Source organism: Nansenia antarctica (assembly GCF_963989245.1).
Source record: "Nansenia antarctica genome assembly, chromosome: 1".
Classification (NCBI taxonomy): Eukaryota; Metazoa; Chordata; class Actinopteri; order Argentiniformes; family Microstomatidae; genus Nansenia; species Nansenia antarctica.
In genome coordinates, this window is record NC_137674.1 from 58,387,109 (window position 1) to 58,404,970 (window position 17,862).

Here is a 17,862-nt window from a genome sequence, read left to right on the forward strand (position 1 = left end):
TGAAATTGGGGGCCGAAGAAGAGATCGCTGAGGCAAGGCAGAAGGCGGCCGTGATTGAGTTGAAGGCAGCAGAAATAGCCGCTCAAGAGCGCGCCAAACTACTGGAGGCTCAGCGGGAAGCATGGGAACAAGCCCGGGAGGCAGGGCTGGAAGGCAACCGCACTGGAGCCATCTCCAAGATCAAACTCCCTCCAACAAGGCTGCCCGTGTTCAGCGGGTGTATGAGAGATTTTCATCGCTGGCGGAAAGATTGGGAGAGCCTGCAGCAGCAGGGAGACCCATCGGGGTCGCCAGAGGTGAAGAAACTCCACCTCCTCGAGAGCATAGACCGAAAGGTTTTCGAGGAACTCAAACTCTCGAGCTACCGCTCAGCGGAAGACGTATTCACAGCTTTGGAGAATCGGTTTGGAGACAAGGCAACCATCGCGCTGCAAATTATTGAGGAATTGGAAAGAATACCAGCGGTAAAAGGAAACCAGCCGAGGAAAGCGATCGACCTTATTCAGGCAGTGGAAAGAGCCCTCATGGACCTGACAGACTTAGGAGAAGTGGGCGCTATGAAGAACCCACTTGTACTTAAGGCCATCGAGAGCAAACTGCCAGATCGTGTGCAGGAAGGCTGGTTTGCTTTTGTAACCAAACCCAAAAACCAAGTCGCCCCAGACAAGCGGTTCGATGCTCTTCTTCTGTTTCTGAAAAGGCAGGAAAAAATCCTCGAGGGGATGGCTCGAATCCGAGGCTCCACGGAGACCTCTGGGGGAACACCGGAGAGGCCAGTCAGATGGGAGAAGAGGGCATTCACGAGGGCCATGGAGAGAGACTCACCGGTAGATGAAGAAGAGAAGGAACATCGAGGTGAAACCAGAGTCACGGGCAGGAACTCGGAAAGAAGAGAAGAGTGTGACATCTGTGGAAGCGATCAGCACGGTGGCAAAATATTCTTCTGCCAAAAGTTCAAGAGTTTCAGTCTGGCAGAGAAACGAGCCATAGCAAGGCAAAGCAAAGCCTGTCAGAAATGTTTGGGCATGCACGGCGCCGACGGGGAGTGTAGTAACCGGTACCTGTGCAGAGTGTGCAAGCAGAATGAAGGAAGGGCAAGTCATCACTACCTTCTGTGTCCCGAGTGGAGTGAGGGAAAGAAGACAGGGCCAGGGTTCTCTGATAAGCAACGGGAAGTCCTGGACTCTTTGGGACTCAACCCTGAACAGGAAAGGAGGATGAAGGACGCATTCACCAGTAAGGCTTCGATGACGCTGAACACGGGCGCAGAAGGCGGGGGTCTCTTCGCGGAGAATGGGCCAGAGGAACATCCAGTACTAATGATGACATTGATAGTCAAAACAGAAGCAGGAAATGCCCTGGGAACCCTCATAGACCTCGCCTCCGACACAAATTATATCACCAACCGGGCCGCCGATCGGCTCCAACTGGAGCGGAGGCAAGTAACACTGACTGTGCAGGGGGTCGGTGGAATGAAGGTCAGGGTCAAGACTAACAAATACCTGCTAAAGGTCAGGGCGTGGAGCAACAACAGATGGAGTCCCCACGAGATGGTATGCTACGGGCTCGACACAATCGCTCGTGCAGACAAGGTCATCAGTCCAGAGCGACTCTGTAAGTTCTTCCCTGGGGTCGAGAAGAAAGAGCTGGTCCGACCTAAGGAAATCGAGCTCTTGATCAGCCACCGAGAGGGACGACTCGCTCCACGGTGGAGAAGAGGGACGGGAGACTTAGTGCTGTGGGACGGGCCTCTGGGGAAGACCGTGGGAGGAACGCACCCAGACCTGTTTGAAAGTTGGGAACGATCCGCACACAACTCCCAGACGCACTTTGCACGTTCTCTGAAAACGGAGGCAGTAAGATTTGAGGAGATCCCCTGCAAGACGCCCAGCGCAAAAGAAGAGGATGGAGACCAGAAGCCGCAAGGTCATGAAAAGACCGGGAGAACAGCTGCAAGCAGCAAAGAGGTCCTCGAGTGGTGGAGCTGGGATAGCATCAGCGCCGCGTGCGAGCCAAAGTGCGGAGGGTGTCGCTGCGGAAATTGTCAGCCGGGCGGGAAAGAGATGACTCTCGCAGAGGAAAAGAAGATCAAAACCTACGCAATTACCCGCGTCAACATCGGGGACAAGCCAGCCGGATGCATCGCCCAGCTGGCCATGAGGAAGACGGCAAGGCTGCCAGAGGTCGCCCACCTAAAAGAAGAGCGGAGAGCGCTTGAGGAGGACACCTATGTAGACGACATTCTAGCGTCTCATGGCGACAGGAGAGAGCTGAGGAGCATCACGGAGGGAATCGAGAGGACGCTCAACGCTGGAGGTTTCGCTCCGGAACCACGGATCCAGTCGGGTCAAAGTGGGAGGAGCAAAGAGGGCCAGCCTGCAGAAACGAGGGCCAATGTGGAGCCAGAGTCAGAGGTGTTGGTGCTGGCTGATCAGCTGAGCGAGGAAACATCCGCGGCAGACGTGGCTGCAAGTGCTCGAGACAGCGTGATCAAGCTGCAACGGAAAGCGTTCACTGCAGCTGTAACACGCGCTCAGGCGAGGAAGGGGCTGGACCCGAAATGCACCATTGAGGAGGAAGCAAATGCGAAGGGGACATCCACACCGGTTGGGAGTTCCAGGGACCCCGAGCATGAGAGGGAGAGGCTCTGGGGCGCTGCTCTCATGGACCTGATTGAGCCAGAACGCTTCAGCGAAATAGGCAGGCTCATTCGGGTAGTTGGGTGGGTCCGGCGAGCTGTTAGGCAGTGGTTGGTTTGCAGGAGGGCTCCAGAAGACGCAAAGTGGGAGGCTACTCGCCAGAGGGAGACAAGAAGCGGAGTTAGCCTCGGCGTCCAGGAGCTAAACGCAGCTTTCCGCGACCTGTGTCTGGCTGCACAGGATGGAATAGAATTTCCGAAAACGACTTGGGACAGACTGGTAGTTAAGAAGGTCGAAGGGTCGGGGCTGCTGGTGTGTTCCGGAAGCATCCAGGAAGAGGTGGGACGGTTTTGGCGACAGTGGAGTCAACTGGCTGGGCCCGGGCTTTTCATCCGCACCAAGTGGCACAGAGAAGCCCGAAATGTGGCCGTGGGAGACGTGGTCTGGTTGGCTGACCAAAATGCCCTAAGGGGGCAATTCCGCCTGGGGCGGGTTGTGGAAGCGAGGCCAGACGAAAAGGGGCTGGTTCGGGACGTAAGAGTGAGGGTTTGCCTAAGCCAGCCTGCTCTAGGAGTGGGGGCTTCAGGACGAAGAAGGAGCGAAGGCCGCGATCTCTTCCCAACGCTCGACCGAGACGTCAGGCGGGTGGTCGTGCTGCTTCCCGTGGAGGAGCAGTAAAAATGACTGTATTGAAGAGAGGGAAAGTTGTGGTCCATTTAGTTATAAAGGACCAATGGACCAAGTGGGAGGTGTTTGGCTAATCCATGGGAGGGTTCATTTGGGGGTTTTTATTTGTTGTTTGTGATTGGTTAAAAGTATGCATGAGTGGAGTGATTGGTTAGATAGAAATGGGGGCGGGCTTAATGAGTGTGATCTGAGAGACAGGGGAGAAGGGAGATCAGTTGTATAGAGAGATGGGAGTTGGTAAGTTGAGTTCTGTATGATTGTGTAGTTTGTTAAATCTTTTCTGTTAGTTTGTTCACTGTTGTTTATTTACATGTACTAATGTCAATGTATTGTGTTCAGTTTTACAATCTGTTTATTAGAGGAAGAAGGAAATCAAACCGAATTGTGTCAGATCTCATCATTTCACCCGTACTGCCGGAGCAGGCAGAAAATTCACCATTCAGCTAACTAGAGGGAGAGCTGAACAATATCATAATTTTGATAATTAGTTTAGAAACTGACCAAAAAATAAAGTGTTACTGAGAGTTTCGCTGTAAAAACACCTTACAGCCTTGGCATCTAAAAGCCACAGAACCATAGCTAAAAACAACATGACCCAGTTTACATAATATGTACATTTTGTTGCAGGATGGAAGAGACGATACTGCAAGCTAAAGCGTGGGCTGATTCTTCATTCTTCTTCACAGTGAGAAAAAAACGCTTTTCAACAAGAGGCGCGCCTCACACTGGCTGACACATACAGCAGTGGTTTCAAGGCTGGTCTCAGTCAGGAGCATGAGATTTGAATGCCAAAGACAGAATGTAACATTTACCTTTCTATCATTTGGCAGACACTTTTATCCAAAGTGACTTACAATTAGAGATTACATGGACAGGCTCCCTGGAGTAACTTAGGGCACACTAGTGGTGGTGTTCCCAGGTGGGATTTGAACTCATGACCTTCTGATCACCAGTCAGTCAGTCAGTCAGTCACTATTCACTAGATCACCACCCCTAGAAAGTAAATGGGGATCAGAGAGACAGACTGTACTGTATCTTAGGCCTGGACTACACGTATATGGATATTTTTCTAAACGCAATTTTTTTTGTACAATTGGGCCTCTCAACCATACGAACACTGCATTTTCACTCACATAAACTGAGATTTCTCTAAACGGATAAAAAAAGTGAAGAAATAAAAAAATATCCAATTGAGTGGATCAGTGTGGTTATGTTAAATGGAGCTGGTGTTGTCTGTTTTATACTTTTCTTTTCTGTCTGTTTCAAAGAGTTTGGTCTGTTAACGTTTTGAGTCACTACCGCCGTTTGACAACTGACAACTGACTCCGCATGCCCATAACGTTCTTCTACGCAATTTGACATTTTGTTTATCGCCACTTACTGGCCTGGAATGGCATTGCAGGCTTTAAGGGCGATCGTGTTTAGTTTTGGCTTTTCGTATGGACAGTTTTGGACGAAAATATCTGCTTAAAAATATCCACGTGTAGTCCAGGCCTTAGTGAGACAGGGCTAGAACACCTAAAGACCAGGGATGTGCACAGGTACGGGCTATTGTTGCTATTGAACATAAACAATTAACAAGCAGAAACACACTCACTTTTGCCACCACAGTTGGAAACATCGCGCTAAAGTGCTGTCTTGAGAGGCGAAATCGTGGGAAAACATAGCAAACATAGTAAGATTTAAATTGTGTCATTTAGGGCCAAGTTCGTACATTCGCCGGAGCGCACACTGGGTTCAACGTCATAATGGAACCAAGTAATTTGATTGGACAAGAGGCAGTCACGTGGACGCTCTGGCGCTCACAGAGCGAATTTACGGACGCGGCCATGCAGTCATGTCTTCCTAAAGCAATGGAAAGCCCTTCCGTCGTCAGGTGAGTTTTTGAAGTTATGGAGATAATAACAAATGCCCTGTGAATAAAAAAAATCTAAAACAAATCCACTTGTACTTCGAATAATATGCAGCTTGTAACATTTACACTGGCTGCACTAGAGCGTGCAGTTCTCTTTTTAGCAGTGAAAAGTACAGTATAAGTTACTTACTTCTGATTCTAATAATTCTATTTAGCATGAGGCCCAACCACAAGGCTCCAGACCAGAGAGTGAGGGAGAGCATCACAGAACGCATCAGACAGGTACATAATGAGGGTGGTAAGCAGAGTGTTAGAGAGTTACTATAAAAGGGCCATGTCAGTAAGAGTGTGATAAGGAGAAAGATAGATGCTGTGGACAATAGTATTCTTAATTTAACATTTAATTAATTGTATTTGATAGATGGTGAGAACCGGGCAGACTCAGAGAATGAAGAATCAGTATTTGAGGACAAGGATGCAAGAATTGAAAAGAGACAAGACATTTCGTGTCGGGTTTCAGTGTGGGGTGGGGGTGGATTTGCAGATTGTAGCGTGGGGGGGTGCCCTTTTTCCAGGTTAGAGCAATAGCCCCTCCAAATGTCTGTGCAGTCCTTGCTAAAGACTAAAGCTTCAAGTAGCGTGGTTATACTATCTCTGATCCTAATGTTATTCATTAGTATAACTAGAGTTAGTGTCTGTAGGGATCTATCTGTACTTTATAAAAAATAATAATAGTAATAATAATAATAATAATAATAATAATAATGGTGAGTTCATTCATGGATTGAGACTTGCCGGTGAATTCTCAATGGGGCAAAACAGTTACGTGTTTCCGCAAACGTATCTTTCCTCGCGGCATTACTCCACTTAGTCCACTATGCTCTCCTAATTGGGTGGGCGGGTATCCCCATGCGATCTTTGGCATCTGGGAACACGGTAGTTGGGAACATGGTGAATTTGACACCGATGAGATGAACTGGTGTGCCTCACGCTAGCACAGTAAGCACAGCATAAAGCTAGTGGTCGGGACGCACTATTGGAAACTATTTGCAAACCTACTGGATCACAGCTTTAACATCGCTGTCTTCGCCTCAGCCTAATCCCCCGGCTCCTCCTGTCCACGTGTCGAGGTGTCCTTGGGCAAGACCCTGAACCCCCAAATTGCTCCCAACGAGTGAGACAGCGCCTTGCATGGCAGCTTGCCGCCGTTGGTGTGTGAATGTGTGTGTGAATGGGTGAATGAGAGGCCATTGTAAAGCGTTTGGAATAAGGCGCTATATAAGTGCATTGAAGACAATTCATCATCCTTCTGTCGGGTGACAGAAAGAAAAGGTTTGAGGGACCAACTGGCATAAAGAATCAAATAATGATTCTATAGCATAACTCGGTTGATATTCCTTTAAAGAGCCTGAGTGAGAGTGAGTAAGTGCAATAAGTAATAACACACATAATCATTCCATCACATGTTCACAGAGACTTACAGCAGGAGACACTGCTCTGGACCTATGACTAACCCTGCCCTGACTGTTAGATGTCTGAATGCAGTGATAAATCACGACGGCCCATTAATATCTCAGTACATCACAAAGCATTTCCCTCGATAAGCCAAACATCCCCCCCCCACCCACCCCCCCACCCCCACCTCACACTGGGAGCTGTGTGAATGGGGAGAGTCTGTAGAGTGCCATAGTGCAGCATTCTCTCTGTGTGAGGAGGAGACTAGCGAGAGAGAGAGAGAGAGTGTGTGTGATGTGTGCAGGCCCCCTGTTGCCTGAGCTGTTTATCATTGGGGTTTGAAGCAGAGAGACTACTGAAGGCGTCACTGTCAACATGCTTACCTCGCCACTGTTACTGCTTGTCGGAGCTACTTAAACATTACTCGCTACAGAGATAAGTAGCCCCCTTTTTCCAGTCGCCTCGCAGAGATGAAATGGCGGTGATTTCTGAGGACTCACTCACTCTCTCTCCTCTGTCTCTCTCTCACACACATACACACACACATACACACTCTTTGCTCATGCACACGTGTGAGGTCGCTGCGAGGGGCTTTCGGTGGCGCAATCACTTCACATTTGTTTCAGCGATTGATTCCATGGCATGCGAGTGAGCGGGTGGAAAGAGGGAGCGAGCGAGGGAGGGAGGCAACGGGGAAGTTAGGGGACGCAAGAAGTGCGCCTAGCATACCGTCGTCATGACAACAGACATCACTTCACAGGAGCAGCACTTAGAATGCCTGTGTGGGCTGGAGTGACACAGTTGAAGGTGTCAGACTCCTGTGGCTGCGGCAACCGACCGATCTACTCCCTATGTTTAGATCACGGCTAAAAGGCGCCATGTTACATTTGCTAGCCACCTTCCGGGATCGCTCTGTGATTTGTCTTGTTAGTGCGTAACTCTCATCCCTGCCAGTTTGAGAAAGAGAGACATCTCAATTCAGAGTGATAAAAAAGAAAGATTTCATATTCAACAAACTTGTTTCATCATTACAGTACATACAGCAGACTACTAGCATGTAGTAGCTAGCCTGCACTTGCACTAGCCTGTCTATCAGGGATATCATTGATAGCATCAAGTCAGATAGTTAACTGGATGTCTGTCCACCTAACAAGTTAGCAGTTGCATAAATAGCTATATTTAAACTCAATCACTGATTAACCCAGTATTCTGGACAGCTATATTTGGGCGATCAAATTAGCATTTCAACAACGGTGTTGCCATCAGCATCATCATGATGATGATGTTAATGGCGACAATGTTGTTGAAATGGTCATTTCTTCTTCCACATCTTTGCCATCAAAAACATAATTGTGATCATCGACAACAACAGAATCATTTCATGGGGCCAGGGTTGGTCCACAGCTCATGGTTTGGGACTTTAGACTAGACAGTGAAAGCATCCAGCCAGGTTACAATACCTAGCCTACGCCTCTTTGTCACCCAGTAGAGATTTGGGGAGGATGTTACCCTTTCAGGGCATGACCATGGCTACTAAGGATTCCACGATCGATCGGCTACCAATCGGAATCGGTCGATAATCAGTAAACATATGAGATTGGGGAAATCCGATAATGCTTTCTAGTCGCCGATCACGACAACCGATCAATGATGCAAACGAGCCTATTCATTGTTGCATGCTCATTAACCTAAACGAGCCACTCTCACATGCTTGTTAAACTAAAACTACTACTACTTCATTTCCAATCATAGTTAACTAGCTTACTTACTTAGCTAGATTACTTACTTATCAAATGCACATTTGTGATATTATTTACGCAGTGCGCACCAGTGGCATTTCCAGTCACTCCCTCGCTTCAACTGTGCTTACACCGACAACACAGTGTGCGTTGCGCTGTTCCGTCTGTTTATTGTTACTAGCAATATGTCTAAGTGAGTTAACTCGTATTATGCTTACCATCACCAAATTCTCCCATACTGTTCTTTTGGACTAGTATAGTATGTTTATCAACGGTAATCAAGTGCTTTAATTGGCGACCGAACTTGGTGATGGTAAGCATAATACGAGTTAACTGCAGTTAAATGAATGTGAAACATATTATGATAAATACATATAAAATGGAGGTATGATCACTATTGTGTATGTAACATACACGGCAGTGTATGGTGTTATGTGTTTATAACATTAGAACTCCAGTTTTTTTATTAGGCTATTATTTGATCGGTATCGGCAGTATATCGGCCAATATTGCTCATAGATTATCGGTGATCGGTATCAGTGTCAAAATCTCTAATGGCTACTGTACCGTAAATGTTAGGAATCCATGCAGATTAACACAGGCAATACTGCATGTACACTTTTCCAAGGGAAAAGTCCTCTTATTGATCTGCACAATTTCCATGAATGACCCTGTTTTAACCAAACATATAAAAATGTATAAAACATATGGTAAGGTAAAACCTTTGTCTCAGGTTTCACCCTTGACCTTATGGCACTGCGGACAGACACCCTTGATCTTGTGGCACTGCTGTTTTGTTCCAGCCCAATTCTCAAACATTACATTGCTAGGCCGTAGCAAACACCTGTCTTTAACATTATACAACATGGTTTTTCAAGATTCATACTGTACAGTGGATTGAGGATCTCAGAGGACTGGATCGAATAAGACCTGGTATTGTGTATGATTAAGTTCAGTCCGAACCTCTACCCATACCTGTCAACATTGGGATTTGAAAAGAAGGGATATTTTCCCGAAAATAAGGGATATCCCCCGCACGCCCCCGGGCCGTCCCCCCCCCCCCCCCCCCCACCGTCCACAAACCATACCCCTTACATTTAGACTAGGGTAGACACAGTCAATCCTAACATCACCACTAGACAACCATAGGATACCCCTTACATTTAGACAAGGGGACACAGTCAATCAACCACCTGCTTCAGTGCAACAAGAATTGGGTTAACTAGTTCCTATGATTAAGTAAGTGACTACAGGTGATCAGAATCAGATACCTGGTTGAAAGTAAAATACTTTGAACATCCCTGCATATATATATGAAAACACAAAAGGGCATATCAATTCAGCACATTTATTTATACATGACTTGACACCATGATGTCAATGGGAAAAGAGCAGCGCAATGCTACCAGCGATCATTTCAAAACAGAGATAACCGAGGCTGCGTTCGTAAATACGCTCTGGAAATCTGATCACCACTCATGGAATGCCTCTTGTCCAATCAAATGACGTGGTCCCTTTATGACGTTGCACCTAGTGTGCGTTCCGGCGCTCTTAGAGCAAAATTACGAACGCAGCCCAAGAAACGAGAGTCTCTCCGACAAGACAACTCCGACATGGATATAACGATTGTGCGCAGGCGCCAACGTCTAACAATTAAGTGTTAAATTATATTACAGGGCTTAAAGTTCTCCGGCACGGTGCCGGATTTCCGGCGTGGGGGAATTTTGAGCAAAGAAAATAAAAATAAATCACATGCTATTTGTTTACATCGTAATTTAAAGAGTCATCTTCAGCAAAGAGACAGTTCCGCCTACCAATGGTATCACATTGCTCAAGCCAACTAACGACTTCTAGACAATCGGAGGCAGAGTAGTGGGGCGGGCAGGTTGTTAGGGTTGGGTACCGAAAATCGGTACCGGTAGGTACCGGTTACTTTACATTCGGTATGTACCCGTACCGAATCGCAAAGGAGATTTCGGTACCTCATTTCGGTACTTTTCTATCTCGCCCCCTGGTGTCCGGTGTCAACTGGTGACTCGTGACGTCACATCGCCTGTTAAATTTCCACTCAGTGAAAGCAGCGAGTACGGAAGGATAACGAGAAGGTTGCTAATAGCAACTTCCGCTAGCGGGTTGGCGTAACGCGACGCTCGACTTATGGGTGCGTTCCGTAAACTCTGGAATTCTGATCACCACTCGTGGAATGCCTTCTGTCCAATCAAATGACTTGCTCCCCTTATGACGTCGGGCCCAGTGTGCGCTGCGACGCTCTCAGAGTGAGTTTACGAACGCAAGCCTTTGATTGGACAGTGCACTCCAGGATTCGACGCGTCTGTTGATGACGTAGTGCGGATGTGTGGCTGCGTCTCTGCGAGGTGGACAACATGATCGGGGATCTCTTGATATTCGGGTACTGTCCTTATCCTACTACTGTGTCTGAAAAATCAATCGTGATGTCATCATGGACCAGAGAGGGGGAGGGGAGTAGTAGTAGCTGAGCGGCAACAGAGTTTGGATTTTGACGAGGTGGAGGGCTCCAGTTTATCAGAGTTATATTTCCTCTTGGTCTTCTTGGTTCTGGGGGCTATGCAGGCCTCTTCACTAGATCCCTTTTCTAAGAATATTCTGATGTCCTTGAGGGGCTGCCGAACAAGTGTGTACTCGTATTTGACATCAGTACCAACGATAGGCACCCCCAGCTTAATGGAGTCCCCAAGGCTCAGGAGTTTTATTTTAATTTATTTTAATTTGAGTGTATATTTAACTAATATATATTGTGCCTCAGCAATAAAAAAGTGAAAAGCTGTTTAATGTTGTCGACCGTGTTATTATTATATATATATATATATATATATATATATGTCATTTAAAAAAATCTAAAGTACCGAATTAAGTACCGTTTTGGTACCGGTACCGTTTTTAAAGTATCGGTTAGGTACCGGTACCGGATAAAACCCAAACGGTACCCAACCCTACAGGTTGTGTTCATGTTTGCCCCCCCATCCTTGGTGTTCCCGGTCTAATTAGACCGGTCTGATTAACTGCTTCATATCTCCAAAACTACATGGTCAAATTTAAAAAAAAAAATTTGAACATAGATATGACCAAATTACTGTGATGTGACTAAATACACAGTAGAAATTGAATATTTCATTTCCGTTTTTGAGAATTTCAAATAAGAAGGCCAGTTACACCCTGAAACTCTATATATCTCTGCCAAACAACACATTGGATCAGTTCTTCAACATCTCAACATATACTGTGCAAAATTTGATGAGACATAAACAATGTAGACTATTGGTTAACCTGAATAACTGGATGGGCATATAAGCACGGGAAAGAGAAGGGTTCCCATAACAAACACCTGTTTCATTTGATACATTTCATAAGCACGGGAAAGAGAAGGGTTCCCATAACAAACACCTGTTTCGTTTGATACATTTCAGTGTTTGTTATGGGAACCCTTCTCTTTCCCGTGCTTATGTGTCCATCAGAACCATACCTTCCAGAGTTATGGGAACCCTTCTCTTTCACCCCAGGTGAACCACACCTTCCAGACTAAACAATGTTTAGTCTGGAAGGTCTGGTTCGGATGGGCAAATAAGCACAGGAAAGAGAAGGGTTCCCATAACAAACACCTAATTGTTTAGTTTGAAATGTGTCAAACTTTATATATGAGGTATTTGAACAGGTCTGATACATCCTGGAATGTTGTAGCTTGTTACAACTTGTGTTATCCATTAATTTCCTATGGCGGTCATTTTTGACCGGGAACACCACCGATGTTACAAAGTTGACTAAAACCTAAAAATGCAATGCCAGTGGTTAGTCAGCAATTTTATATGTTCAAATGCCTAGTGTGGAGGATATCATAAGGCCTTGAGGCAATCAAATGTAAAACACAATATTTATGATTGATGAAAGTTGCTCTCGGTCAGATTTGACCGGGAACACAACCGGAGGGTTAAGAAGTTTGAATGAGTGTAATGTTAGCTTGTAGAGACGTTCGCTTTTAGCAGCCCGCTATCTCGCTAACTTTAGTAAGAGTCTATTAAAATGGAAGCCAAGTTTCTTAAACCTGGCGAAGACACAGCTATACTAGAACGAGGAGTAAGGAATAAATGGCGTTGAGCATAGATAGAGGAGAGTAGTGACGGGAAGCCTTATGGACGTGGTGCCTCAAACTGAGGGAGCCAGGTGCTTGTTTCTGTACGCCGTGCTCAAAGAAACTTGTCTACGGCAGTAGTGGGAAGAAGGTTATTGCTCGACATGCCTCAGATCCCGGTCACCAAGCTTCGGTTCGAGCGCTTGCTCATACAACAACCTTGCCGGGAGCGACGGCTACAGGTACCACTTCATCTTCAATGACCGACCGTGTTTGCGAGCAAAAGATCAGAGTGTGCGCGTTTATAGCTGAACATGATCTGTCTTTCACAATGGCTCAGCCACTCGTCGATTTGTGCAAGAAGCTACCAGAAGACAGAAATGCACTGACAAAGCTGTCCGTTTCCAATCAGCACGTCAGCTATTTAAACACACATGGCCTTGCCCCGGAATTTAAAAAACGGCTGTGTGAAAAGCTTAAAATAGCAACGTTTTCAATGAATATCGACGAAGCTACTAATCTTAACATGGACAAAATCCTCAATGTCCTTGTTCGTTTTTTTGATGACGATCTGGCCAAAGTAACAACACAACACCTAGCCAGCAGGAAAGTAAACATCGCCAACTCGTCAGCCCTCATGCAGGAGCTCAAAGATATCCTGGAGTCCAATGGTCTTGACTGGTCACTAGTCATCAGTATTCTACTTGATGTAGATCTATTGATCTATTGATCTATTGTTATAGTGATAGTGGCTTAATAAGTGATGCAATCAGTTTGGCCTTAAGTGATTTAATCAGTTTGTTCTTTAAAGACATCTAAATATATAATTTTATTTTGTATTGAGTATAAAACAGTATTAATGCATTTTAACATTGAGACATATATTTTGTATTGACTATAAAAATAGTATTAATGCATTTAAACATTGAGACAAGAAGCTGTCTTCTGTACCCGCTCTCCCAATATCTCAAACTGTGACCCCCCTCCCCAAGAAAAAGGTAAAATACGGGAGAATCCCGGGAAAAACGGGAGGGTTGACAGGTATGCCTCTACCCCGAGGGTCGGGGTACAGTAATACCCCATACGCCCCACCTCTCCACTACCACAACACCAAATTGGTTCTACTGTGCAGTGCATTCCGATATTCTCCCTCACTAAAGTCTAATCCATCCCTATTCACCTCCGGTGGGTTGTGTGCTAGTAGAGTATATACACAGGGGGTAAAGAAACAGACAGAGTGAGAGAGAGAGAGAAAAAGAGTTCTTCACTGTCTCATTATGGTGGGATATATGAGGGTCTCGATCCAAGGGAATTGATGAAGGACTCGGTGGAGGAGGCTTCTGAGAACCAACAAAGACGGCTTTAGTTTCACTGGCGGAATGCATTTGCATAGCTTAGAAGCCTGGGCGTCTGAACCAACCAGGCTCATGAAAGGAGAAAACCCCACGTATTGCGGGGACTTCAATGCAAACAGTAGAGGGGAAAGACGGGATGGGCTATTCCTTCATTCTTCAGTGGCGCAATGGGAAAACCTTTTTTTTTCCAGCAACATCTCTGCCTCCCATGACAGTTGTCACTGGCTGTGGTGGCAAAATGAACTAACTGAAGATGTTGTTTCCTTATAAAAACACGGTCTACTGCAATAAAACACAGCTATAGTATCATTGTCTTGTTCCATTTCATGGTTTCGTCATCTTTCATTTAGGTACATCAGATGTTGGCTGACTGTCAATGCCACATGAAATAAACTGCCACTTCACTGGAGAGTTTTTTTCAGGGAGTTTATAGTTTATGACAGAAGATGGAGGATATAATTCTGCAGATTCCCGACAGAGGACAGGCAAGTAGCTAAATGTACCTCTTGAGACCATGGGATGAGAAGTGGTTGAGATTACAGATGCACTCTCCAGACAGATAGACAGACAGAGAGAAGCAATGTGACATGAGGAGACAGATGAGGATGCACTCTCCAGACAGAGACAGCAAGTACAGAGGAAGTGAGAGGGGGAGAGGGGGATGACGACAGACAGACAGACAATGAGAGACGATGTGAGATGGAGAGAGAGGGGGGGAGACAGACAGACAGACAATGAGAGATGAAGTGAGACGCAGAGAGGGGGGGGACAGACAGACAGACAATGAGAGATGAAGTGAGACAGAGAGAGAGGGGGGGACAGACAGACAGACAATGAGAGATGAAGAGAGACAGAGAGAGGGGGGGACAGACAGACAGACAATGAGAGATGAAGAGAGACAGAGAGAGGGGGGGGGCAGACAGACAGACAATGAGAGATGAAGTGAGACGGAGAGAGAGAGAGGCGGGGGGCAGACAGACAGATAGACAATGAGAGATGAAGTGAGACGGAGAGAGAGAGAGGCGGGGGGGCAGACAGACAGACAATGGGAGAGGAAGTGAGATGTCAAGAGAGAGAGCAACAGAGAGTAAGATGGATGAGATGAACAGATGTTGCAGAGCGTTACTGTCTCTCTTGTCCTCAGTGGTCTGAAGCCATGCAGGAATGGCTGACCTTCATCAATCCTCCATAATGACTCTCGCATTAATGCCACCAATGTGGTGTAAGAACTCCATATCTGCCCTCAACGATAGTCCTCCATCTAAAAATGACATCTAAACATAACAAGTGCATAAATAACAAATAACATAACACAACACAATAACAAAAAGAGCATGTTGTACTGTATTTTACTGTAACAATTGGCATATTCTTTAGATTAATTCCCACTGTACTGTACTTTGTCGATACATCACTATTTGCACGCTTCACATACAATGAAAACAATGGTGTACTGTGTGCATATTGACATTTTGCACCTATTAATTTTACATGTTGGCTTTGAACCACCCATTTGCAATTCCCATTCAAACCCAGTTCTCTGGAGGCATCGCGTGCTGTAAAGTACATACAGTACATACAGTGTTGCTTTTGAACATGTAAAGCATATCCCACCAGAGGCTCGTTGCAACATATATTGTGATCTTCTTGCACACTTTTATGTTGGCTTGGTATGAGTTGGATGGGATGGGTTGGAGCCCTCAGCTAAGAGCTAATCCAAGTCCTTGTTTGGAAGTCACTAAGGATTTCCCCTCTTTCTCTATCTCTCTCTCTTTTTCTTTCTTTCTTTCTCTCTCTCTCTCTCTCTCTCTCTCTCTCTCTCTCTCTCTCTCTCTCTCTCTCTCTCTCTCCCTCCCTCTCCGAGGCATGTGACGTCTCATTACCCTTGAATGGGGGATGTCCCAATAAATGAGCCCATCCAGACTGCCCTCCGCACGTTCCGGCACTGACCCACAATTTTGAGCAGCAGCTCTGGGGGAATCTGGCTGGTCAACACCCCCCTTTTTCCAGTCTTCACTGTTAGAGAGACGGGCATACAAACAACTCCATCTGTTCCCTTCTCTTCAACCCTGGGCTGCTGACGTCAATTAGCGGCCCTCAAGTCTTCTTAGTCTCCCTGAACACCATAACAAGCATTATGGGATATTATTTATTTAATGAGCACGCCTGTTGATGTACATGTGTGTTGATGGCAGTCATCCTTACAGCATAAGCCTTTGAGGCCAGATTTAATTTGGCGTCTGTTTGATTAAAGGTTGATGGTGAGCATGCATGCACTGTATGTCTTGGTTTTCAAATATTCTGATGGTACAATATATTGATAGTGTTGGAATCAAAACAAAACAAACAAAGAAAAAACAGCATTAGACAAAGCAAAAAAACGTGATTGCTGCTATAATGAAGGTATGTCAGTTTGGCCTACTGCAGCCTACTCATGCCACCTGTCTCTGCTTGACCCCACAACACAGTCTGCATACCTCACTTTGGTCACTGCCAGTGTATGCCCCAATGTTTCTCTGTTAGTTGCACCTATGATTCATTTTTCTGGAAGCAACGCTGCCAAAAATATGACGAATCATTGGAGGCATCATCAGTGCCACTGGTTGCACAACCAGAGAGAGAGAGAAAGGGATAGAGAGAGAGAGAGAGAGAGAGAGAGAGAGAGAGAGAGAGAGAGAGAGAGAGAGAGAGAGAGAGAGAGAGAGAGAGAGAGAGAGAGAGAGAGAGAGAGAGACCCTCCTACATTATTTGAAAAGCATTAATGATGATGAATACTAAATATTGATAGACCATACTAAACAGTGTTCTGGTCTCACTGATGACAATTTTAGGCGTTAAATGTAAAGCAATTGCCGTGGCGACGCTGTTGAATCTCCGAGCGTAATTAACTCGTTATGCATGGTCAATCTGAACCGCGCAACAGCTTTGAGGATACATTCCACATTCCATCAACAAATCTAATCGTCACCAATGATACAGAGGCAATCACTAATAATGTGCTATATTTAGACTAAATATCAAAATAGTAGTCTGTATTGTATTATAAAGCGTTCAATAACCTGAAGCGGGTCGGTCACCAATGGTCGAGGAAGAAGAGGCGATAGCCTACCTTGTCACTCAAAACCTGTGACACCAATTCTGGGTTATTATTCTATAGATTGGGTGTTTGTGTGTATGAGTAGGCTGTACGGTGAATGTGCTGTTAAGGCAATTATGGACCGATATTTCACAAGGTCAAAATCACGTTTGCAGCCGTGAGAGGAAACACACTTACCGTACACTCCTTGGCAACGGATGCCCTCCAGAACCAGCGTGAGGAGCCCCAAAACACAGATAATTAGATCCATGCTTTACGTTAATCTCAACATATCCAGCTCTCAAAGGCGAGAAGTCCTTTCCTGGGGCGCGGGAGGTTTGCGAGACGTTGAAACACGCGTAGTACATAGATAGAATACACTGCTCCAATCCGCGCGCTGATTAATTGATGTGATGAATTCGGTGCGACGGGATTTATGAAAGCCAAAAAGCAAAGCGCGTTTTCACCTCAGTACTCTGTCAAGATAAATCACAGCCTGACGAATTAATTTGAAGCACATGTGCTCGTAGACGAACCAATGGTTTCTCAGAGGACCAGAGCAGAAGACGACCGCCCTATAGCCTAATGCCAGCAGCCTAATGCCAGGCTAGTTCTCCTCCGTCTACTTCAGGTAGGTGGTGGACCAGATGAACGATGTCTACTCTGTCCCGTCACGTTGGCGACGACCCTCGGGGCACCTCACAGAGTGGTCACACATATCTTCTCTACGTGCAGACTGACGGTGATATCCATGGGTCTTCACCAATTTTAGCGGCTGTCATGGCTTAATCCGAGTCTGTCTGGATAGAATCCATGAACTGACATTTCATTTCCACCGTGGTTCTCTTTAATGTCTTTACCACTTGGAAATAAATAAATAACAGTATAGTCTACTAGTCCTTACATGTCATACCGGTGATGATGCCTACAGGGATCGGTGCGCCCGTTCAC

General features: G+C 45.9%; 1 protein-coding gene across 1 annotated transcript in view; it reads right to left on the minus strand.

The window, feature by feature from the left end:
* LOC308175418 (MAM domain-containing glycosylphosphatidylinositol anchor protein 2) overlaps positions 1-17,182 on the minus strand; it is a gene marked incomplete at both ends in the record, with an annotated part of 202,491 nt that extends 185,309 nt beyond the window's left edge. The window contains one exon of the mRNA XM_080550231.1: positions 17,110-17,182. Within this exon, the coding sequence (XP_080406357.1) occupies positions 17,110-17,182 (73 nt within the window). The remainder of the gene's footprint in view (positions 1-17,109) is intronic.
* Between the last annotated feature and the right edge of the window lie 680 nt (positions 17,183-17,862).